At 44.6% G+C, this 23,972-nt stretch overlaps 1 protein-coding gene across 1 annotated transcript in view; it reads right to left on the bottom strand.

Moving 5' to 3' along the window:
• CTNNAL1 (catenin alpha like 1) overlaps nt 1–23,972 on the bottom strand; it is a 474,086-nt gene that overhangs the window by 240,260 nt on the left and 209,854 nt on the right. The window contains exons 5-7 of the mRNA XM_082259226.1: nt 19,245–19,334; nt 7,996–8,166; nt 3,933–4,133 (exon numbers count right to left, since the gene is read on the bottom strand). Coding sequence (XP_082115352.1) covers nt 3,933–4,133; nt 7,996–8,166; nt 19,245–19,334 — 462 coding nt within the window. The remainder of the gene's footprint in view (nt 1–3,932; nt 4,134–7,995; nt 8,167–19,244; nt 19,335–23,972) is intronic.

Below are 23,972 nucleotides of genomic sequence, written 5' to 3' on the forward strand. Positions count from 1 at the left end.
CCGGGGGCGCGCGGGACCGCGCCCCAGAGCGGCGGGAACCAGCGATGTAGCGATATGTCGCTTTGCCTGCACGGGGCTGACCGCCACAGTATATGTACTGACAACAGTTGGCAAGTGGTTAAGGAGAGAGGTACAATTGTTGTGAAGGCGGCTTCAGGGCGCCCAAGAAAGTCTAGCAAGCACCAGGACCATCTCCTACAGTTGATTCGGCTGCAGGATCGGGGCACAACCAGTGCAGAGCTTGCTCTGAAATGGCAGCAGGCAGGTGTGAGAGCATCTGCACACGGTTAGGCAAAGACTTTTGGAAGATGACCTGGTGTCAAGAAGGGCAGCAAAGAAGCTTCTCCTCTCCAGGAAAAGCATCAGGGACAGACTGATATTCTGCAAAAGGTACAGGGATTGATATTCTGCAAAAGGTACAGGGATTGGTCTGCTGAGGAGTGGGGTAATCTCTGATGAATCCCCTTTCCGATTGTTTGGGGCATCCAGAAAAATCCTTGTCTGGTGAAGGTGAGCGCTACCATTAGTCCTGTGTCATGCCAACAGTAATTATCCTGGGACCATTCATGTGTGGGATTGCTTCTCAGCTAGGGGAATGGGCTCACTCACAATTTGGCCTAAGAACATAGCCATGAATAAAGAATGGTACAAAAACATTCTCTGAGAGAAACTTCTCCCAACTGTCCAAGAACAGTTTGGTGACGAACAATGCCTTTTCCAGCATGATGGTGCCATTAGGCAAAAGTGATAACTAAGTGGCTTGGCGAACATCACATCAAAATTTTGGGTCCATGGCCAGGAAACTCCCCAGACCTTAATCCCATTGAGAACTTGCGGTCAATCCTCAAAAGACAGGTGAAAAAAAAAAAATTCTGACAAACTCCCAAGCATTGATTATGCAAGAATGGGCTGTCAGGATGCCAGGGCAAATAGCAGAGGTCTTGAAAAAGAATGGTCAGCACTGCAAATATTGACTCTTTTGCATAAACTTAAAGTGGTATTTAAAAGCAGCTCCCGGCGATCATGTGACTGGCCGGCGCTCTCTTCTCCCAGGCTGACAAATGCATGGGGCGGGGCCAAGATTCCCTTGCTGACGTCAGGTGGGGCAAGAGAAGGAGAGAGAGAGCCGGCTGGTCAGGTGATCACCGGGAACCGCTCTGAAATACGGTTAAAGCTTAATTTTCTTTTATAAAACACAGAGACAAAAGTTTTAAAAGCAGCAGGAGGGGAGGGGGTGGGCACTGACACAGGAGCAGACAGGCAGGGAGGGGAGGGGGAGAGGAGCAAAGAGGAGGACAGAGAGCTGCGGATGACGGAGGCACGTAAACTGACCATGGTGTCAGGGCTCAGCAGCCATAATATACTGTGGTCAGTTTACAGAGGGGAGGGTAGAAACTGGCAGGACCAGCCAGATTTTTTTTTAGATGAAATGGGGTGCCAAATTACACAGCACAAGCACTGTGCTGCATTACATGCTTTAAAGGAACAGGATATTTTTTTTTTATTTTTTGGGGGTAACAAACGCTTTAATGTAATTGTCAAAAAAAAAAAAAAAGCCTGTGTCACTTATGAAATGCTTGTAATCATACTTCAGTATACTATTGTAACACCTGATAAAGAAGATTTAAAAATACTGGAGAAGCAGACTTTATGAAAATTAATATTTGGGTTATGCCCAAAACTTTTGGTCACAGCTGTAGATTTCTGATTAATGGCAAAACAATCATCCATCAAAAAAAAAAAATATGGATGAGGACTACCCAGCTAAAGTGAGCCATCATTGAAGTACTGTAGCAAACACCACATTTTTCAAAGTTTTTTTTTTTTCGATGTTGATGTACCCTGATTTTAAGAGGCTTGTAACAGAACTTCTGAGGAACACTACAGCCAGGTCATGAGATGGATGTTGTGCAAACTCAATTTCCTGCGGTTTAAAATATAAAGGTGACACTGCACTGAGAGAACAGCAGTGCTATCTGGTTTTAGGAAACACATTCATAAAGATGCAATGCAGGCAGCTGTAGAGGACAGATGCCAATATAACAATTACAGCCAAACAGCAGGTCATCAGCATCCCTAAACCAATATAAATGCAACAATCTTGCTTAAATGCACCATTATTTTATGATAGATTATAGAAACTTTAAAATGCAATTTGCAGGATTTTTACACAGCTGACTGACAGAAAACTCTTACTTAGGCCTCTTTTACATGGTCGGATAGCTGCGGCAACCAGATTCCAAAGGCAAAAATCAGTGGCTGGAATGACTGGGCATGTGATCAGCAGTGACTGCTTGGCCAATTTAAATGAATGGCAGGCTGACAGCTACTATTGTGGTTAGCATGTAGCTGCAGACGGGGATAGATGTCTGAGACTGGATGCAGCTGACTGCATCCAGGCTCTGACAGCCATCCATAACCACAGCTATCTGCTCTGTGTGCGACTTCTGTGAAAAGCAGTGGCCGCTGTCAGACAGCCATTAGTTTATAAATGGGCTGAGCAGCAACTGCTATTCACATTCTGCAGTCTTTCCAGCCGAAACAATCTGCAGATTCTTGCCCATGGAATCCGGTGGCCTTAAACTTGCAGTAAACAAATATACTGATTTTGGTAAACACCCTTTTAAATAAGACGCCATGTGCAGCACTCAGTCCTCAGTCCATTAAACATTCTATCTAGAGCACTTTAAACATGCAGAAAAATGGTATCCTATGTTTTGTTTCTTTAAAAAGTAACCTTCGGTTATGCTGCTTTGTACTCTTTTGCGACTTTTCAACTTCCTTATTTTTTTGCACTTATAATGTATGCAACATTCGGTTGTAAAAACGTTTATTTTGGTACCAATCACCCCTCTGAATCTAGCACATTCAACTGAAAAGATTCTGGAAAAGTCCTGGACTTTTATCTTATTTTTTTGCCAAAAGAACTGGCTTTTTTTTTTTTTTAAAGCTCAATGTGCTTGGACCCCAAGAGATCACATAACCTCTGTTCTAAGCAGCATGAGGGTCTGAGCTGGGGGTAGAGTAACAGCACTACACTGACCTTTCCAAAAAATGGCTGTGCAGGGGGGAGGGGGGGCATGTCCATTCAAGTCTGACCATTGGAGGACAGGCAGGCTGTTCTCCCAGGACCCTACCAAATCAACCCCCCCACCCTATGCTCTGCCATCACCAATGGCAGAACCCACTTACAGCCTCATCACTCTGGCAGCCACGACAGACCTTAGTCAGTTAAAACTGTGTTTACTTGCCAAACTAGCTCAACTAAAAAATACCATGTAATGGAATTTAACTTTGCTGTTTTTATCTACAGGTTATAATTTTGTATGCAACTAGAGGCACCAGTTTTAAAGCTTTTACTGGTTAAAGATATTTGATATAGTTGTGAAGGTCCATAGTCTGGGCACAGGTGCACTTTTAAACTTTTCCCAACAGCTTATCACTGCAATAGTAGTTGCATATTAACCTCTCTGGTGGCCTAGGTCTCCTACTTTCTCCACATTCAAGAGCTGCAGCCTTATTACTTCTGGGCATTCAACATTTATGGGAGTGCCAGATGCCTATGGCCCTTTGTTACTTGACAAGGTTCCTAATTTCATCCCTTATAGCACTACAGGGACGGACAAGGCAGTGCTGTAGAGGTCATCAAAGGGATGAAAAAAGAGAAAGGACCATGGTATGCAGCAAGGGAACACAGGAGTTTGGTACTACTGAAAGTTGTGAATGCCAAGGGATCTTTAAGAGGTTGCAGCACTGGAATGGAGGGAAGGAATGAGGCATGAGTTTACAGCTCAACTCAAAAAACAGTGCTGCCCATTTCACTTATATAGGTACTGTAAAACAAATCCTGTTGCCTCCGAAATGAAAACGTTAAAGCAGAATGGATGAGTTTTCAGAATATAAAAAGATTTACTTTGTTAAAAAGCTCTTACAGCTTGTATCCACACTGAAACCAGCTGCTCTAGTTCCATTTTGGCCTGGTTAGAGAGTTCCAGAATGCGTTCTCTGTTTTCATGGCTGGTGTAAGCGGAGTCCGTGAAATCTTCTGTATGTTCCAATATAACTTCTAACATTGTGGAAAGATTTTCCTTTGACAGGAAATATAGGTTATCTCTGAGTCCTTCGACTTTACTCTATAAATAAAAATAAACATAGAATAAGTAAAATACTTGAAATCATATGAAAGACAACCAAATGCAAAAAACAGTATTTAAAGGAGAAGTATGGGGGAAAACCTTTTTTGGGTCACAGGAGTGCATTTACTTTTGCTCTCCTGTGACCCAGAATCAACTGACAGCGGGCTAAAGCGATCATGTGATCAATCAGAGGTGGTGGGGGAAAAGGAAGTGAGTGTTTGTTTTTATTAACCCCATACAGCACTTTTATGGACATAAGAAAACACAGCAGCATAACGAAAATTGCTTTACCAGCAGACACATTTTCAGCTTGCATTAAGCACACTGAAAACAGTTACACTAAGCTTGAACAGGATTTTTCAGTTTTGCTTTATTAAATATCAGGGACTGTACCTTCCCCAGTGTTTATAAACCTGTATTTCTTTTGCTGTCAAGTTTATGGAAGTATCCATTTAAAGTAGAATGCCTGCCTTTGTTTGAGAACAAAATCAGTGTAAAATTGAAAAAAGTGAAAATCTTTTCATTGATGGCTGTCTCCCCCCTACCTCTTTATTCACCTCAAGGCAAGACACTAGCCAACCACAATACGTCTATATACACGTAGTGGTTTGAAAGTGGTTTACTGAGTATATGGCTGAAGCTATCAGCCAGTACCCCCACTACTACTATTTTTTTTTAGCTGGTGGTTGGCTCTCTCATGAAAGCACTCTGAGCAGCTCATGAGCCACTGGAATGCTTTCACTTTATTCATTAAAGTGTTTTTCCCCAAAAAAATTGCATTTGAAAAAACGCTGCGCAAAACCTTTTTTTTAGAAAAACATACAGATTTATACTTATAAACAAAAAGTGCCAGAAAAGGCTTGGTCTTCAAGTGAGCAAAATGACAATTACTCAGCCAAACAGAAGGAATTTTCTTTTGGTGGTAATTAATCACCGTTTTCTTCCCCCTTTTATACCTTTTACTATATAAAACTAAAGAAGACGGAACCCTTTAGAAGAAGAAAAACAAAAAAAAAACCCCCCCCCCCCCCAGTTTTCTTTGTTTCAGTTTTAAAATTTTGCAAATCTCTCTTCCAATATTTAGGCCAAAAATGTATTCTGCTACATTTCTTTGTTAAAAATAACCCAGATCAGTGTATAATATTTAATCTGTGTGAAAAGTATAGACTTAGACTCAATCTATGGTTTTTGTATTTGAAAATTGATCAGTCCCGATGTACTGACTACCTATTGACCCCTTTTTAGAAAGTAGACAGTGTGGGTAGACAAAAAAACGAAGAGATTTCCAGTCACAAGTGTGGGTAGACAGTGTGGGGTATTTAGTAAGAGGCTTGGCGAGGTTTTGGAAGTTATAATTTTGTGTCACAATCTTTTGAAAAGTTAAGAAATTAAATAACATTTTCATTTCCCACAAAGTTGTCATTTTTAAGAAGTTATTTCTGAACACAGCATGGGAATACTAACAATTACACCCCAAAAAACATTCTAAAATACCTCCTGAGTATGGGGGTACCACATGTATAAGCCTGAGGGGCCCAAAATCCAAGGAGCACCTTCAGGCATTCCAGTGGCATAAATTTTGCATCTAATTTCCAGGACCCCCTTTTGGAAAGTAAACACTCAATGGTATGTTCTGCAAGGCATAGTGATCTTTTGAAGACTTTTTTTGCCAAAAGTTTTTGGAATATGCAGAAAAAAAAGTTGGCGATTTAATAAGATATTTCTCACATAGCATGGGCATACTTCGAATTACACCCCAAAACACATTTTGCTACTCTTCCTGAGTATGATGATATCACGTATGAGTCTTTCAGTGTCTGTACCGATTATGTACCAGATGTTTTATCTTGTGTATCACACAAATCAACCTATTGTGTCTAAATCAAGAATATATCTTAGCATAGCATCACCTATAGCAGTCCCAGTTCCTATAAGACAAGCAAGCCTAGCCTACGGGGGGGGGGGCACAGCTATCACAGGAGATTCACACAGTAGTAAACAATGATGCCAGGAAATGACAAGGTTTACTATTGTCAATGTGACCGCCGACTGGCTACAGAGATCCAATGGAACTGGGGACTCCCCACAGAGGTCAAGTATAAGGATAAGAGGATAAGTGTTCTGGTGGACGCAGCAGGCACAGATTGTGCCACTGCACGCATAACTGGTGGATACAGGGGACGTACGGTTATGTCCACCCGGATCGGTGCTCTTCCAACTTGGCCGAGAGAGTTTAATGGGGTATTAAAACCCTGACCTTCATGTCATGGCTTGACTCTTTTTGCCCACATGGTGCAAGCTTTGTTTGTATATGTAGACACCTGGCATCATTAACATGCAAAATTGTCAGGTCTTTCCTGCTTTTCGAAATTTTGGCTCGGCTTTCTATACAGACCCAATACTACCACACTCTTTACTCTTCCCTCTGCTGGACAATGTGGGTTATCTTGGAGTGGTATTAGATCACTCTTCCTGCTGAGTAATGCTCCTTTATTCTGGAAGCTGAGCTCAGTTTGGCTTACCCAGAATGGCTTTCCTTCTTTGAAAGGAATAGTGTCTGCACTGGTCCCTTAGCGCTCTGGGAAACGTATGCTCACACTTGCTTCTCCTTGCTGATCCAAAAGGATAAAAAAAAGTTTTAGATGCATCTAAAGCTTTTTTTTTTCTTAAGATAGAGTTATAAGGGATTAGAACTACTGATCAACCGATATCGTTTTTTTTTCATTGCCGATACCGATATTTTGGCAAATGAATATCGGTAGCGGACGATATTTTTGCACATTTAAAAATATTTTTTTTTTCTGAAATTTACTTTAGTGAAAGGATCTGGGGGGGTCTAAAAGACAACAAACCCCTCCTCTGCACTTAAAAGCATTCAAAACCCCAAGTTTGGCTGTTCTGAATGCTGTATTTTTTTTTTTTAATCTGGCGCCAGACAGTACCTGGAAGTGATATCACTCATGACATTACTTCCGGGTTTTTGCATGGAGACACGATCAGAGCCGAATGCGGCTTTGGTTGGGTCTTCAGCGGCCGTGCAGGCTGGTTGTCCGGGTTTCCCAGTGGGACGGGAGACCCGGGCGAGCCACGGAAGGCGGGAGAGGGGGACATCCTCTAGCTGCAGGCATCTCTCTGGTACATGGACTTTCCCAAAATATCGGCAATATCGGTAAACTCCAGGGCCGATTCCGATATATCGGGAAGAGTACATAACGGCCCTCGATATATTGACTTTGCCGATAATCGGTAGATCCTCAATTAGAACCCCTATGATGTTTTTTTTGTGGTGTCACCCTGCTAGGGAGATTCTAGGTGATCACTGTGATCAGGGTTGAAATTTAAGGGAAAAACAACTTTTTAAACTGTCACCAGAACAGCAAAAACAGGGAAAACTTCCAATTAATGATGCCTCAAAATGGGTTTTAAGCAAGGTTTCAAAAGAAAAAATCAAGTGCCAATAACGGCTGACGATTTTGACGTGATTTTACCTTGCTTATGGTGTGTTTTTCATAGGTCATGGGACTCAAAAAATGCATCAAAAATGCAACAGGGGAGCATTTGTGATGCGTTCTTGTTGCGTTTTCAATGCATTTCAATAGGGAGTTGTTTTTGGTGCAGTTTGCCAAAATGTGCACCAAGCAAGATTTTTAACACCGCTTCAAAAAGGTACCGATAATGGTAGACAAATTCATAATCATTTTAAATTCATGATATTAATTAAAAAGTCTAATACAACTATTTACAAAAATATATATGAATTAAATATGATTTAGTATATAGATTAAATATGACCGAGTAGGATTTAGTATATAGATTAAAAGTATGAATAAAATTTAAAGATAAAAAAAGGAACTCTTACCTTAAACTCTTTGATTCCATTATATATACTGATAGGTGCAATTTCAGTTTCCCCATTCGGTCGGGAATCGGTTACAATTTCAATAACCTGCTCCAATGCTAGTCTCATTCTTTGGAAGACACCTTCTTTGTTAATACGTGCCGATTCACAATCTGGATGCCTTAGACAAGTCTAAAAAAGGTTTAACAGCGAATTAATGAACAAACACAAACTCAAATGGAAATTTGCAGTAGACACCTATTTACAACATGCTTGTTTGAGGTCTGACTCAAAAAGTATTGACACTAAGCACAGAGAGTCAACTAGCACCTAGCAATGGCAGTTCATGTACTTTTTCATGAAACTATATCCTGCTCCTAGACAGAGTTTAGTTACATGTTTCCGTATTTTGTCTTACCCAATTCCAAAATATACATTTTTTATTGAAATTTAATTCTGAGTTGAGGATGAAGGCAAATATTCTCTTGCAAGGGTTGTGTAATTTTATGTAAAGATAGATATTTTTTAGTACCATTTTAAAACTTTTCAGATTTTTTTAAATCTTTTGAATAAAGAGAAAAAAATGAATTTGTACGCACTGTTAAATCCTTCAGTGTTCATTGAGAGTTGTAGGATTCAAAAACATTTGGGTTACGCAGCCATCTACAAGAGGATTTGCACATGGTAAGTAAACACTGACCAGCCTAGTAACCCCTCTCAATTCCAGCATTTTTCAGTTTTGTATCTAACCGATGCGGAGAGCAAGACCATAAACACAGAGGAGTGGGACCTGTGTCCCTTAATTAACTCCATGAAAAAGGATTTTATGGAGAGTATAGAAATACAAAACATTAACAGGCCGACTAAAAAAAACACAAAACAAAAAAAACAGAAAAGCAAAGCTGGCTTCAGCTGAGGACTGCAAATCCACCTGGTAAAACCTAGAGAATGTCTGAAAGTGCTGGTGTCAGTCTTGAAAATCTGGGAAACCGTTCAACACCACGCCACTATTATGGACTGTTTTCTTTCCAAAACTCAGACGCAGTTCTACTCAGTATTGCGTCTATTTAGAGGTGTCAAAAATGCAGAGCACTCCAATATGGCTGCCGAATGATGCCCAGACCTGTAATGCACATTGAAAGACATGCAAAGATCACTTAAGCTGCAGCTAGCCTTCTGTGCCCAATTATCACAGAGCTGGTAAAAAAAATCCAATTTAGAATACCCTGCAAAAGTTCAAGCAGGACTTGTTCACCCAGGCCAACAACCTTCAAGAAGCGAAACAAAGGCTCTCTGTCCAATTTGACTTTCTGAATCTTATAAACCACAAAATGTTATCAAATATTTGCAGCTGAAATATATCAAAGCCTGTGGGCCTCTCCTCTTCATGTGCAGCGCAAAGTACACATAGGCATCTAAATTCCTGAAAACAGATGGGCAGAAATTGCTCACTTCCCTTGTAGGGGTGACCTGGAAACCTTAAGCATTAAGGAAAAAATGCTAAACCCTGAAAGGCACACAGTAACCATACTAAACACAAACGTCTGCAGTTTTACTATCCATAACTTTCTGATGGAAACTCCCATATAACCTGCTTCAACTCTGTGACATAGCTCTCAACCTACACACCATTTTCCTTAACCCATCTTGCAAATGTAGAGAAGCATGTACATTGGGACATGAAGATAAGGACCCATCATGGGCCCTCTCAAATTCTGTCTATCTCCTCTTTCTATCTGTAAAAATCTATTGGTGTCTAGTTGAGGTTGCTATTACAGCCTCTGTTTTGTTCTCCAAGTAATGAGTGGCACTCCCGCTGCATTCACTCACTGAAGGCACCATCGGTAAACAATCCTTATCTTCAAATTCTGACTTCCATTAGCATCACAACCTCCAACAAGCAGGGGAATATTGAGCTGAACTGCACCTTATTTGCTCCCCATACAGCAGACTATTATCTGACATATTCTGGACTCTGTTGTGACCTAGGTGGGCTAGCGGGTCTACTTGAAAGAAACGTGTAGCAATTACACAATATCCAACGCTCTTCTGTCAAATGTGTTGATTATTAGTCAATGGATCAACATACTAAGTCTGTGGTATAACTTCAATTATAGCAATAGTACAGTGCTTTGCGAAAGTATTGGGCCCCCTTGAACTTTGCAACCTTTTGCCACATTTCAGGCTTCAAACAAAGATATAAAACTGTCATTTTTTGTGAAGAATCAACAAGTGGGACACAATCATGAAGTGGAACAAAATTTATTGGATATTTCAAACTTTAACAAATAAAAAACTGAAAAATTGGGCGTGCAAAATTATTTAGCCCCCCTTAAGTTAATACTTTTTAGCGCCACCTTTTGCTGCGATTACAGCTGTAAGTCGCTTATGGTATGTCTCTATCAGTTTTGTACATCGAGAGACTGAAATTTTTGCCCATTCCTCCTTGCAAAACAGCTCGAGCTCAGTGAGGTTGGATGGAGAGCGTTTGTGAACAGCAGTTTTCAGTTCTTTCCACAGATTCTCGATTGGATTCAGGTCTGGACTTTGACTTGGCCATTCTAACACCTGGATATGTTTATTTGTGAACCTTTCCATTGTAGATTTTACTTTATGTTTTGGATCATTGTTTTGTTGGAAGACAAATCTCCGTCCCAGTCTCAGGTCTTTTGCAGACTCCATCGGGTTTTCTTCCAGAATTGTCCTGTATTTGGCTCCATCCATCTTCCCATCAATTTTAACCATCTTCCCTGTCCCTGCTGAAGAAAAGCAGGCCCAAACCATGATACTGCCACCACCATGTTTGACAGTGGGGATGGTGTGTTCAGGGTGATGGGCTGTGTTGCTTTTACGCCAAACATAACGTTTTGCATTGTTGCCAAAAAGTTAGATTTTGGTTTCATCTGACCAGAGCACCTTCTCTTCTTCCACATGTTTGGTGTGTCTCCCAGGTGGTTTGTGGCAAACTTTAAACACCACTTTTTATGGATATCTTTAAGAAATGGCTTTCTTCTTGCCACTCTTCCATAAAGGCCAGATTTGTGCAGTATACGACTGATTGTTGTCCTATGGACAGAGTCTCCCACCTCAGCTGTGGATCTCTGCAGTTCATCCAGAGTGATCATGGGCCTCTTGGCTGCATCTCTGATCAGTCTTCTCCTTGTATGACCTGAAAGTTTAAAAGGACGGCCAGGTCTTCGTAGATTTGCAGTGGTCTGATACTCCTTCCATTTCAATATTATCACTTGCACAGTGCTCCTTGGGATGTTTAAAGCTTGGGAAATCTTTTTGTATCCAAATCCGGCTTTAAACTTCTCCACAACAGTATCTCGGACCTGCCTGGTGTGTTCCTTGTTCTTCATGGTGCTCTCTGCGCTTTAAACTGACCTCTGAGACTATCACAGTGCAGGTGCATTTATACGGAGACTTGATTACACACAGGTGGATTTGATTTATCATCATTAGTCATTTAGGTCAACATTGGATCATTCAGAGATCCTCACTGAACTTCTGGAGAGAGTTTGCTGCACTGAAAGTAAAGGGGCGGAATAATTTTGCACGCCCCCAATTTTTCAGTTTTTTATTTAACAAAGTTTGAAATATCCAATAAATTTTGTTCCACTTCATGATTGTGTCCCACTTATTGATTCTTCACAAAAAATTACAGTTTTATATATTTATGTTTGAAGCCTGAAATGTGGCAAAAGGTCGCAAAGTTCAAGGGGGGCGAATACTTTCGCAAGGCACTGTAGATGAATGGTAGGGGGGTGGATGAAAAATACATGGATGAATGATGGATAAATGAAGAGTAGATGGATGGATGAATGAAGAGCATATGAATGGATGATGGATGCAATGTGCTTCGCCTCTGCAGCTTCTGTAAGATATGGGCAGGATCACCTCAAAGTAGGAAATACCAAAAAACAGGGCGCTGAAGTTAATACCAAGCACACAAACACCTTTATTAAAAGCACCACACTTAGATGTCAGAAATCACCAATCAACCAGTGGATTGTACCAGCAGGTGGGAGGCACCAGAGCTGATCAGCTGAAGATACATAGAGACATTGGATGGCTGCCAAGCAAGCAGGTAGAATAGAGAGAAAAGAATGGCAGCATCTCTAGCTGCACTGTGGATATGACAGCTGTCAGAATCCTATGATGATGTCAGGAGGGGGTAAGCATAATGCATTTCAAGGGACATGGCCCTCGTTATCAAATGTCTGCTGCCTCAAGCTTGGTAGCCATCCATTTCCTCTGTGCATCTTCTGCTGATCAGCTCTGGTGTCTCAACCTGCTGTGCTACTATATACCAGAGCATTGGAGATTTCTGACGTATGCCGCTTTTAATAAAGGTGTTTTTGTACTTGGTATTAAGGTCAGCGCCCTGCTTTTTGCCATTTTCTAGGGGGGTCTACCTCCACCTTCTGAACTTTTTTCCCTATGCTTTCCTTCTTGCATCTTTTTTTTTTTTTATTCCCAGAGCAGTTAGAACAGAAGAAAACTATGCTGCATTGATACTTCCCTTCTATTTGACAAATGCAGGGAAATCACAATTCGTACACACCTTGTTACTATTGCTGGAATGAGGATACCCCAACGCCGCCCCTCTGATGCAATGGGAGTGACTGCAGGCAGATCTGATAAAAATTCAGAAGAGGAAGGTGTTGAGGTGCACTTATAACCTTTGTAATTAGGGTAAGCCAATTAAAGTTGCAAATTGGCCCCTGAAATCTTGAACAACTGCAGTTGCACTCCTGGGATAGGACTGAGAAGAGGGCCACATCTGACAGGCTGAAAAAAGACTTGGAGAAATGTAGCGACACAAGCAGGGAAAGGTTCTAAGCTGTCAGTGTCAGGCCCTTGGAGAGCAAACACTGCAGGCTGCTCCAGAGTAGTTAACAAATTGTGAGCCTCAAGGACCCATACAACAGGACTGCTCCCCTTATGTTTTGGGTTTGACATGTTGCACTACTTGGGGAGACAACTTCACAGTAGGAGAGGTTCAAATGACCAAAAGTGACCAGAGCACTAACTGGTAGCAAGGAACCTGTCTCTTGCAATTGGAAGCAGTGGTAGAAGGATGCTACTTCATACTGGATGGGAACGCAACACCTAATTCTGCATTGTTTTAACCTTTTTCCTGGAAAACAAAGGGGGCTAAGCCTATATTGCCTACTTCTAAATGAGCATTTCAGAGACAGCGTCACACCAGATGCCAGACTCGAAAAGTGCTCCACAGCTAGCCAACACTGTACACAAGGGCTTGCAAAGCACCAAACGCAGAGCCAAGTGCCTGAAGTTCACATTCCAGGAAAGCCCTACAATCATCCAGCCTAACCGGGTTCAGGTACAGCCTCAAGAGTTGTTGCCAAGAAAAACTTGATTTTTATAAGAACTTACGGTATAATCCTTTTCTCTGAAGTTCATCGACAGACGCAGCTCCATCATCTTTAACCCATGGGTTATGCTCCACCTATCATAAATAGGCACTAGGCAGGAAAAAAAAACTCTAGAAAAAACATACACCCTTAAAGAGAAACAAAAAAGATTCTCTTTAAACAGCAGCCTGCAAAACCTTGCGGCCAAAGGAGCATCCGAAGATGCCAACACATCTACCTTGTAGAATTTTGTGAACGTATGCACAGACGACCAACTTGCCGCCTTGCAAACTTGCAGCACTGATGCCTGATGGAAAAAAGCCCAAGAGGCACTCCGCGCTCTAGTAGAATGCGCTTCCCTGGGAACGGAGGAACCTGACCCTTTAGTGAAGAAGCCTGAACTGTTATCTGCCTGATCTATCTGGATATGGTCGCAGCAGATGCAGCCAATCCTTTATGAGAGCCTTCGGTAAGGACAAAAAGAGCACCTGATTTTCTAAAAGACTAAGTGGCCTCCAGGTAAGCCATGATTGCCCAAACCACATCCAAAGAATGCAAGGCAAATTCTTTGGGATGCTTGGGCTCAGGACAGAGTGAAGGCAGCACAACGTCTTCATTCAGATGAAAATCAGAAACGACCGATTAGTTCGGAATACAACTTTATCTCTGTGGACCACCAGATAAGGTGAGTGGCAGCACAACGCCGCCAATTCAGATACTCTATGCGCAGAAGTATTAGCCACCAAAAAGGCAACCTTCTGAGACAAGGCAAGCACGGGAATCTCCCTAATGTTCTCAAAGGGAGGTTTTAGCCGAACAGATAATTCCAAAGTCAGATCCCACAGAGGTAGCGGGGATCGCCTCGGGGGAGCCATATGGCGAACCCCCTGAATAAAAGTGCGATTCAGGGCATGCGTAGCTAAAGGGTGCTGGAAAAACACAGCCAGAGCCAACACTTGGCCTTTGATAGTGATCAAAGCCAACCGTTGTGCAACACCTTTTTGAAGAAAAGTCAAAACCCTAGCCACCGAGAACAAGCGAGGGAGCACCTTCAATGATTCACGCCATGAAATGTACGATTAAAAGATCTTCCTGGAAGTAAACTTCCTAGGCCTTCAGTAGTGTAGGAATCCCTGAATCAGAAAGACCTCTATCCTTCAATACCTGGCTTTCAACAGCCATGCCATTTAAAGCCAGTGACTGTAAAGTAGGATGGAAAATCGTTTTTTGAGACAGCTGATCTTCCCTGAGAGGAAGTCTCCAGGGAGCATCGGCGACCAACCTTATAAGGTCAGGCCAGTCTGGGGCCACCGGAATGACAGGAACCCCTTCCACTTCTATCCTGCGAAGAAGCCTCGGCAGAAGTTTTAGTGGAGGGAATGCAGAAATCAGCCAAAACTGACTCCCAAGGAGCCACCAGTGCATCTGTTTCGATGGCCAGAGGATCCTGAGACCTGGCTAAGAACCTCTAAACCTTCTTGTCGAGTCGAGAAGCAAACAGGTCAACGTTGGGTGTCCCCCACTGAACACACACGAGATGAAAGAACCTCGGGGTGCAAGGACCACTCCCCCTGATCCCAAACCTGACGACTCAGGTAACTGGCCTGCCAGTTCTCCACACCTGGGATGTGCACAGCAGAGAGGGCTGAAACAAACTTTTCCACCGAATCTAGGATCTCGGCCACCTCCCGGGCCGCCAAGACACTCTTGGTGCCCCCATGACGATTGATGTAAGCCACGGCTTTGGCATTGTCCAATTGAATCTGGACCGGATAAATCTTGCAGACGATTTGTCCAGTGGCTAATGGCAAAGCTTTATTGCTCTGAGCTCCAAAAACATTTTATCGGAAGTTTTGGACTCTTTTACTGTTTAGGACCCCTGGGTGCACAACTTCCTCAGCACTCCTCCCCAGCCTAAAAGGCTGGCGTCCATGGTTACCACCGTCCAATACAACGGAGGGAAGGACTTGCCCTGGCGTAGTGCTAACGAGTGAAGCCACCATAATAAAGTAGTCTTTGTGTTGTGACTTAACCGAATCAAAGCATCCTAGGACTTTGGATCTTTGTTCCATTTGATGAGAATCTCCCTTTATAGTAAGGGCCTCGTGTGGAACTGAGCAAAAGGAACCATCTCGAAGGTTGACACAATCAGACCCAAGGCCTGCATGCAAATCCGCAAAGAGAACAGATTGCTTGCCAACAGCAAATGGATCGCCCCCTGCAACTTGTGCAGCTTGTCCGGAGGAAGAAAGACCCTCGCCAAAGCAGAATCCAGAGTCAGTCCCAGATAATCCAGTCTTAATGAAGGTATCCGGGCAGATTTTTGAAATTGATGTTCCAAACGAACTCTTGCAGAGTCCGTACAGTGATCATCAATTCGCCCAACAGGGCTGAATGAGAGTCCACCCTCAATAGGAGATTGTCCAGTTATCCCATTACCAAAATCCCCCGTTGGCGCAGTAATGCCAACAACGGAGCCAGCACCTTGGTAAAGACCCTAGGGGAAGAGGCGAGACCGAAGGGTAACGCTATCAATTGATAATGCTCCTACCCTACAGCGAAGAGTGGAAAACGCTGGTGTACAGCGTAGATAGGGATGTGTAGATATGCGTCCTTGATATCTATAGAGGCCAAAAAGTCTCCTTGGTGTAGAGACGCCACTACCATTCGAATGGATTGCATTCGAAACTTCTGTACCTCGGTTCACCTTGAGGTCCAGAATTAGACGTACTTTGCCTTCTTTTCTGGGCACAGTAAACCGGTTTGAATAGAATCCCTGTAAGCGTTTCCGAGAGGGGACCGTCACAATCACACCTTGCACCTGCATGCTGAAAAATAAGGGCCCTGTCAATTACGTGGTTATTCGCCCTTAGCGGATTCCACCAAAGATCCAAATAGGTGGTCCCCCATAAAGGGGAGATCTGTAGAGCCCTTTTAGAAGCCTGATCCGCAGACCAGCTTTTAAGCCACACCAAACGTGGTTACTATTATTGCGTTTAGAACAACGCTACTGACGCGTGACAATTTTGTCACAATAGGCGGGAAAAGGGAGTACCCTTGCCGCCTTTAGGGGATCTGCGGGCCCCGAGGGAACCAGCGCCCCGCATGTTAAAATTTTCTGCACCGATACCATCAGTGCATCCACCAGCTCCCTTGCATGCCAATGTGCAGTAAAAAAGGAATAATTCTCATTGCAGAGCACCCGAAGTGCTTGGACGCAGACCCATTAGAGTTGCTATATGCTAAGCTCACCCTGGGAGCATAACAAGCAGTGGAGATCGCCAACCACAATTCCGCAAGGAGACGCTGGCACAATAATGTCCCCACTGCGCCGCTCGGTTCAAGGGGGGCGCCAGGCAGTCCATGAGTCCACCCCCCTAAGGGGGGGGCAGATGCCCATCTGCTGCCCTATCACCCTTGTCAGCAGCTCAGTCAGCCAGCCTCGAGTAGGCCCCAAAGCAAAGGCCTAAATTTGGAGCCCCATCCGATCGAGAGTCTGCCGTCAACTCTATCAGCTGGTTCAGCAGTTTGGACAGCTTGGTTAGGAGCTCAGACAGCCTGACATGGTACCCGGACAGCCTGACATGGCACCTGGACAGCTGTGAGTAAGCCGCGGCCTTAATTCTCGGCCTGATCCAGCCATGTGAGGCGCAGAAGAAACAGAAGCTCCCACTCAAGCCTATAACCGCCGCAGGGAGTACAAAAGACATCCCTGCCCCAGTCACTAATCCCCAGGGGGCCGGAAACTTACTAAAAGACCCCCAATGCGATCCAGATAGCCCAGTCAGCAACAACCGCATTCATCCCTCCTTACTGGAGCAAGTGGCAAAGCCAGCTCCTACTTAACCTGGTGGGGGGGGCGTGGGGGTAGGTTGGGGCCAAAAGACCACCATGACTGTTAGAGGGGCTGGGGGAATGTAAGGGAACCGGGAGGTCCAACCATCCCAAGGAGGGGCCCACGTCCACCCCAAGACCGTAAGAGGATTTGGGGGACAGTATTAGACACCATTCCACGGCACCAGGTGGGCGCCACTCTGAACAGTCCACCTCCCACCTGGGGTGGGGGTGCTGCCAGCCAGGGGATGTGCTGCCACTCAGGGCATTCGAGGTCGATCATGTCCCAGTGAGACTTGTCCACTCGCAGGCTCATCCCCATCCATCGGGGCACTGTCGTGGCGAGGCCTAGTTCTGGACTATAACCTGCTCACGCTCGCTGTCCAGCCTGGGGGGGATCTAGATTATCCAGTCCGAAACCACAGCCGGCTGTTGCTTGTAGTTTTCCACGAACTAACTAGTGAAAACAAAAAATTATAAAATAACAAAATTTCCCTATTAAATAACAAAATTTCCCTATTAACAGCTAAGACCCAAGTGCCAGCAGGGAGCTAGGTCCTATTCCTAAACTAGGCAGAAACAAACTGCAGGCTGAAGCAGAGTGTGTGGGGTTATGCCTGCAGGGACAGATCCATTGGCATGGTAAAGTTTTTTTCCTGCCTAGTTCATATTCCTGATACAAGGAGCATAACCCATTGGTATAAAGATGACGGAGCTGCGTCTGTCGAACGATAGAGAAACATCAATTTGTATAAAGAAAATCGGTCACGCAGCGTTAAAGGAATTAACAAATATGGAGGAAAAATATGGCAAGGACAAATAGTTAAACATTCTCAACAGTGAATAGACATTCATCCTCCTGGAACACTAGCAAAAAATGAAGGCATGCAGGGAGTGGGAGGAGTTAGTCACTGGGACCCGTTTTTTCTATCTTTTTTTTTTCCCCAGTAACCAAATCTTCTGGTAGACAGCAGTAAAACCCAATCACATGTCACTATATGAATGGGAAACGAAGAGGTTTTATTTAGATTTAGTAGGTTAGTATTGGCCTTTTGATTGAAGATCAAACAGATCCCTTAAACCTAGTACTCTGACATCTAATAGGTTTACACTAAAACCCAAAGTGCTCTGCAAGAATGCTGCTGAACACCCAGGCCCGGTTCACACCTAAACAATTTTCTGCTTGACGCTTGTAGCTCTAAAAACGCTCAACAAGCCAAATCCCATTCATTTCAATAGCCCCTATTCACATCTGAGCGTTCGGTCACCTGAAGCAAAAAGCCTGACGCTCAAAAAAGTAATCGAGCTTCCTTTATGCAGATTACAAGCATCATTGGCCCCATAGACTTTAATAGGAACACCTGATTTGATCGTTTTACTGGCGTTTTAGGCAGTTTTCTGCTCAAACAGCAGCTCTCCACCTCTAATTTCCTCTTCCTCTCCTCCCCCTAGTGCTTTCTATTGGCTAAACAAAAATGCCTGAAGCTGTAAAACGCTTGACATACACTTATAAAATGCTTGTAATACTCATTTAAAAACGCTCTAAAACTCGAAAACGCCAGTAATTCACTAAGCTCGGGTGTGAATGCAGTCTTGCATCACGCGTTCCATCCAACAAGGTTGGTTTCCTCACTGCTTGATGGGTAAAATACTTCTTTGTAGTAATTCATGGTCTCCCAATTCAAGTTAAAAAAAAAAAAAAAAAAAAAAGGTAATTTTGCCCCTCAATTTCTCTGAACAGCCTTCTGCGATGCTGAAGAATCCTTTCCCGACTACCACCAAATGCTACTATTTAAAAAGGGACAGTTTACTCAGTTTAATACATACCACTACCTAGGAGCAGTGGAAAGGGTTTCCATAGCGACAAATAATGCTGTACACAGATGTTGGTGGGCTGCAGGTCACAGTGTGTCAACAAACAGAACTGCATTGAAAGGGCAATGGACTTTGAGGTTAGGTTTAAATAAAAGTACAGTCTGAATATTTGCAAAGATATTGTAATCCTCACAAAATGATAGCTTGCAAATACACATTCAATTTAGCAGAAAATCTCACCTTGGATGCTGTGAGCAACATCATAGTACACTTTTCCAGCACAGCTCTTGCAGCTGCCATGCTTGCCTTTTTCTTCTCACTTTTCAAGTCCTGGGGAAATAAATATTGATCATGTTTTACTACAAATAAAAAAAAAAAAAAAGTATATACAGGTGCATCTCACAAAATTAGAAGATCGTCAAAAAAATGGATTTTTGTAAAATCTTACCGTAAAATCCTTTTTTCTCTTAAGCTCATTGACAGACGTAGTCCTCGTTGATTAATAACAACTCGGGTTATGCTGCCCTCTACAGGAGTAGGACTAGACAGGAAAGAAAACGTTCTGGCCACACCCTAGGGGCAGTCCTCTCACTTCCTGCTACAGCAAATCAGTTATGTCACAAAGCAGTGTTTAGAGAATTTAACCCAACCCAACTCCAAAACAGAGGGGCGGGTACTACGTCTGTCAATGAGCTTAAGAGAAAAGGATTTTACGGTAAGATTTTACAAAAATCCATTTTTCTCTGTCGCTCATTGACAGACGTAGTCCTCGTTGATTAATAACAACTCGGGACGTCCCAAAGCAGTACCACAAATGAGGGGTGGGCTAACAGAAATCAAAATCCAGAAGGCCCAACCGGAGCCAACCAGAAGCATCAAGGACTCATCGAGCAAAAGATGAGACCTACGTAATAAAACCCAACAAACCCTTGAGGTAGACCAACAGTCTCCTCAGATTGCGGCCTGCAGAACCTTGCGGCCAAAAGAGGCATCTGATGATGCCATCACATCAACTTTATAAAAAGATGTAAAGGTATGAACCGACGATCAAGTCATCGCCTTGAAAACCTGGATCGCTGACGCCTGATGGCGGAAGACCCAGGAAACACTAGGCGCCCGAGTAGAGTGCGCCTTAACAGGGAACGGAGGATTCCGACCTTTAATAGAATAAGCCTGTACCACCGTCTGACTGGTCCATCTAGATATGGTCGCGGCAGACACAGGCAACCCCCTTCTAGGGCTATCCGTGATCACAAAAAGTGAGTTCGTCTTACGAACTAAGTTCGTAGTAATCAAGTGTACCCTGATTGTCTGAGCCCCATCCAAGGAGTGTAATCCCAAGGATGGCTAGTCTTAGGACACGGGGAAGGTAACACAATATCTTTATTCAGATGAAAACTCTGAAAACCACTTTAGGAAAGGAAGGATGGATTCGGAAGAAGAACCACCTTATCCCTATGAACCACCAGATATGGGGGAACGACAAGATAATGCGGCCAGTTCTGACACCCTGCGTGCAGAAGTAATGGCCACCAAAAAGGCCACCTTCTGGGATAATGTAAGCAAGGGAATCTCCCTAATATCTTCAAAGAGAAGTTTCTGAAGAACCGACCACACTAAATTAAGATCCCAGGCGGTAAGAGTGCACGCACTGGTGGAGCCAGATGTCGCACCCCCCCCGATGAAATTCCGCACCAAGGAATGATTAGCCAAAAGTTTCTGAAAGAAGATTGCTAACACTGAAACCTGTCCCTTGATGTGCTCAAGGACAGTTTCTGCTCAACCCCTTGTTGCAGACAGACCAAGATTCGGGTCATCGAATAGGTATGTGGGGGAAATCCAAGAGATTCACACCACGCAATATAAGACTTCCATGTGCTGGAAGTCGCTTTCCTTGCTTTAACTAGAGGTAGGAATAACTGAAGCTGACACTCCCTTGTCCTTCAGTACCTGGGTCTCAATGGCCAGGCCATTAAGCCAGCGATAGTAAAACAAGATGGAAGATCGGTCCCTGAGACCGCAAATCCTCCCTGAGAGGAAGTCTCCAAGGAGCGTCCGCGACTAGCCTCACCAAGTCGGCGTACCAGGCTCGACGAAGTCAGTCCGGAATTTCCTGAATAACTGGAATTCCCTCCACCTCTATCCTGCGAAGAAGTTCCCGCAGTAACTTGAGAGGATGGAAGGCATGCCGTAGCTGAAACTGCCCCCACGGGGCGATCAGCGTTTCTGCTGCGTCCGCTAGAGGATCGCGGGTGCGAGCTACAGACCTCCGCACCTTCCTGTTGAGCCAAGGTGCCAACAGATCCACATCCGGGGTGCCCCAATGAAGGGACAGCTAGTGAAAAAACCTCTGGATGAAGAGGCCATACCCCTTGATCCAGAATCTGATGGCTGAAATAATCTGCCTGCCGATTTCCCACCCCCGGAGTGAACACTGCGGGGAGATCCGGAACAACCCGTTCCGTCCAATGAAAGATGCTAGCCGTTTCGATGGCCACCAGGACACTCTAAGTGCCCCTTTCTTGACATAAGTCACGACCATGGCATAGTGCGATTGGATCCGAATCGGGCTGCTCTAGAGCTGCTCGGTCCAGTAAATCAGACAAAATCTGATCGCTCTTAGTTCCGATACCCTATTGGTAACCTGGATGCTATCGGAAGGAATGACTTCCCCTGGTTGAGCATCGGAGACTTCCTGGTCCACTCGCTTAACCGGATCCGATTGTCCAGGAAATCGGAATTCTTATTCCATTAGAAAAAAATCTCCTTCAGGAGAATTCGGGTATGAGACTGGGTATACCGTACTGTCTCTAAGAAGGCCACCATCAGTCCCAGCCAATTGACGGGCAGCAACATCCGAATCGTAGACTGAACCTTCTGGAGTTTCTCCGCAAGGAGAAACTTTCTTGCCCAGGATGTATCCAACATTAGGCCCAGATAGTTCAGTCTCCTGGTGGGAACCGGGGATGATCTTTGGGAAAGCGAAGAAAACGCTGATGTCCTGCGATGATGGGGATATAAGGATAGGCATCCTAAATGTCTATGGACGCCAGGAAATCCCCCTGATGCAGGGAGGCCACCACTGTTCGGATGGACTCCATCTTTCCCCAAGTCCAGAAATTGGACGCACCTTGCCCTCTTTCCTGGACATTGTGAACAGGTTCAAATAGAACCCCTGAAACCGTTCAATGTTAGAAGGGAAGAATCGCACCGGTGAAAGTGATCGAGACTCAATCCTGTATCCTGACCGTATGACCTTCCTTTAAAGAGGGATTCCTCAAACGGATAGCGCCTAGCCATGCGTTTGGAAATAACAGGGGTTCGTTTCAAAACGACCCCATTTGGGTAAAGGAAAATCCTTCGCCCTTTTGGTAGGTTACCAAGTACCAAAAAGGAATCTCAGTCTCAGCTACCTCTGCCGGTGTAACCTCAAGACTAAAGGTTTCCCGGACGGACACAACTAGTGCATCCACCACTCTTTGCTATGGCGGAGGCAGAAACGTTCTCTTCACTGCTGAGGAGACATTACCTGAGACAACAGCCCCATAAGAGGGACCTGCAGCTGCATTGACCAGCTCCGAATCCGTATCTGAAGTATCAGATAAAAAATGAGGGTAGGCGGGGGTCACTTCTTGACCCCCGTCCCTGACAGGCCACCTCCACCCGGGATACCAAAGACTCCAAAACTGCTGAAAATGCATTAAAAACAAGTGGGGTAATGGAGGGTCCTGTGGCCACCTTGAGGGGATCAGGTGGGGATACCTATGCGGCAGAGTCAATGATTATACAAGACATTTGCCAGCGACCAAAAAAAAAAAAAAATGACAAAGTAAATTTTTTTTTTTTTTTTTTCGTAATCCCCCAGCGTAACAGCGCCCCTCAGTGCCTTTTTGGACCCCACAGAGAGAGAGAGACCCCAAGGCTCATCCCTGATGCACAGAAGTTTTCTATCAACTTGCTCAGTGCTGTCCTGTTACAGACAGGAAGTCTTTGGCCCTTTTTCCTGGCTAAAGGAGGCGGCTCCGCCCCTTAACACGCCTTCCGGCGCCTCCCCCTGGCTCCACGAGGTGTTTGGTCACCTCAAACATGGCCGCCCCCATGCTGGAGACACGAGGCTACGCCAATATGGTGGCCTCGTGCGATCTGCCAGACAATGGCGGCAGCCTGTACAGGATTCAATGTTCGCCTGCGGGAGTATCTCGGCCCCACAACCTTCACCCCGATGGTGATAAGCCTGGCCGGTGGTACCGGACCCTGGCGGGCCGCCTGCGGTCCGTTGGCCGTCGGAAGGCAGCTCTCTGCCCTTGCTGGAGGAATGGCGATCTGGACCACAGTGATTCAGGCATAGGCATCGCCCTGTGAACGCCTCTGACAGGTAAGATACCTCTTGCTTCATTAGTAATGCCACTGACTTCAGTCACCTTTACAGTTTTAAAATGACATTAGATAGTCAGCTCCCAAACCAAGCCTCCTGGTTTCTGTTCACAAAAATCACACTCAAATTGGGGGATCTGTGACCCGTTATAGGATAGAGGGGAGACCCATCCTTACCATTACAGAGAGGGGCCCGCGTTCACCATAAACCCGTCAGGGGGAAAGGGAGAACATACTACTCCCCATACCGGAACCAGGCGGGCGCCACTCCTGACAGAACCCCTCTCCACCGGGGTGGGGGGGCTGTCGACCAGTACGGACGCCGTGACTCTTGGTCATTGGCGTTCAAGCGAGACGTTTAACTCGCAGGGTCAGTCCCCGTCCAGTGGGACTATGTCGCGGCCGACCCAGCGCGGAGCTTTGGCCTGCACGCGCTCGTAGGCTGAACTGGGGTGACCACTGGATCTCAACATCCAGCCCGTCGCCCAGTTACAGCTTGCTTGCTTGAAGATCTCACAGGAACACTGGAGAAAAAAAGCGGTCTAAAAAAAAATCTAAGAAAAAAATCCTGCCAGGACCGAAGATCCTAGCAAG

This window comes from Pelophylax lessonae (genome assembly GCF_965119305.1).
Source record: "Pelophylax lessonae genome assembly, chromosome: 5".
Classification (NCBI taxonomy): domain Eukaryota; kingdom Metazoa; phylum Chordata; class Amphibia; order Anura; family Ranidae; genus Pelophylax; species Pelophylax lessonae.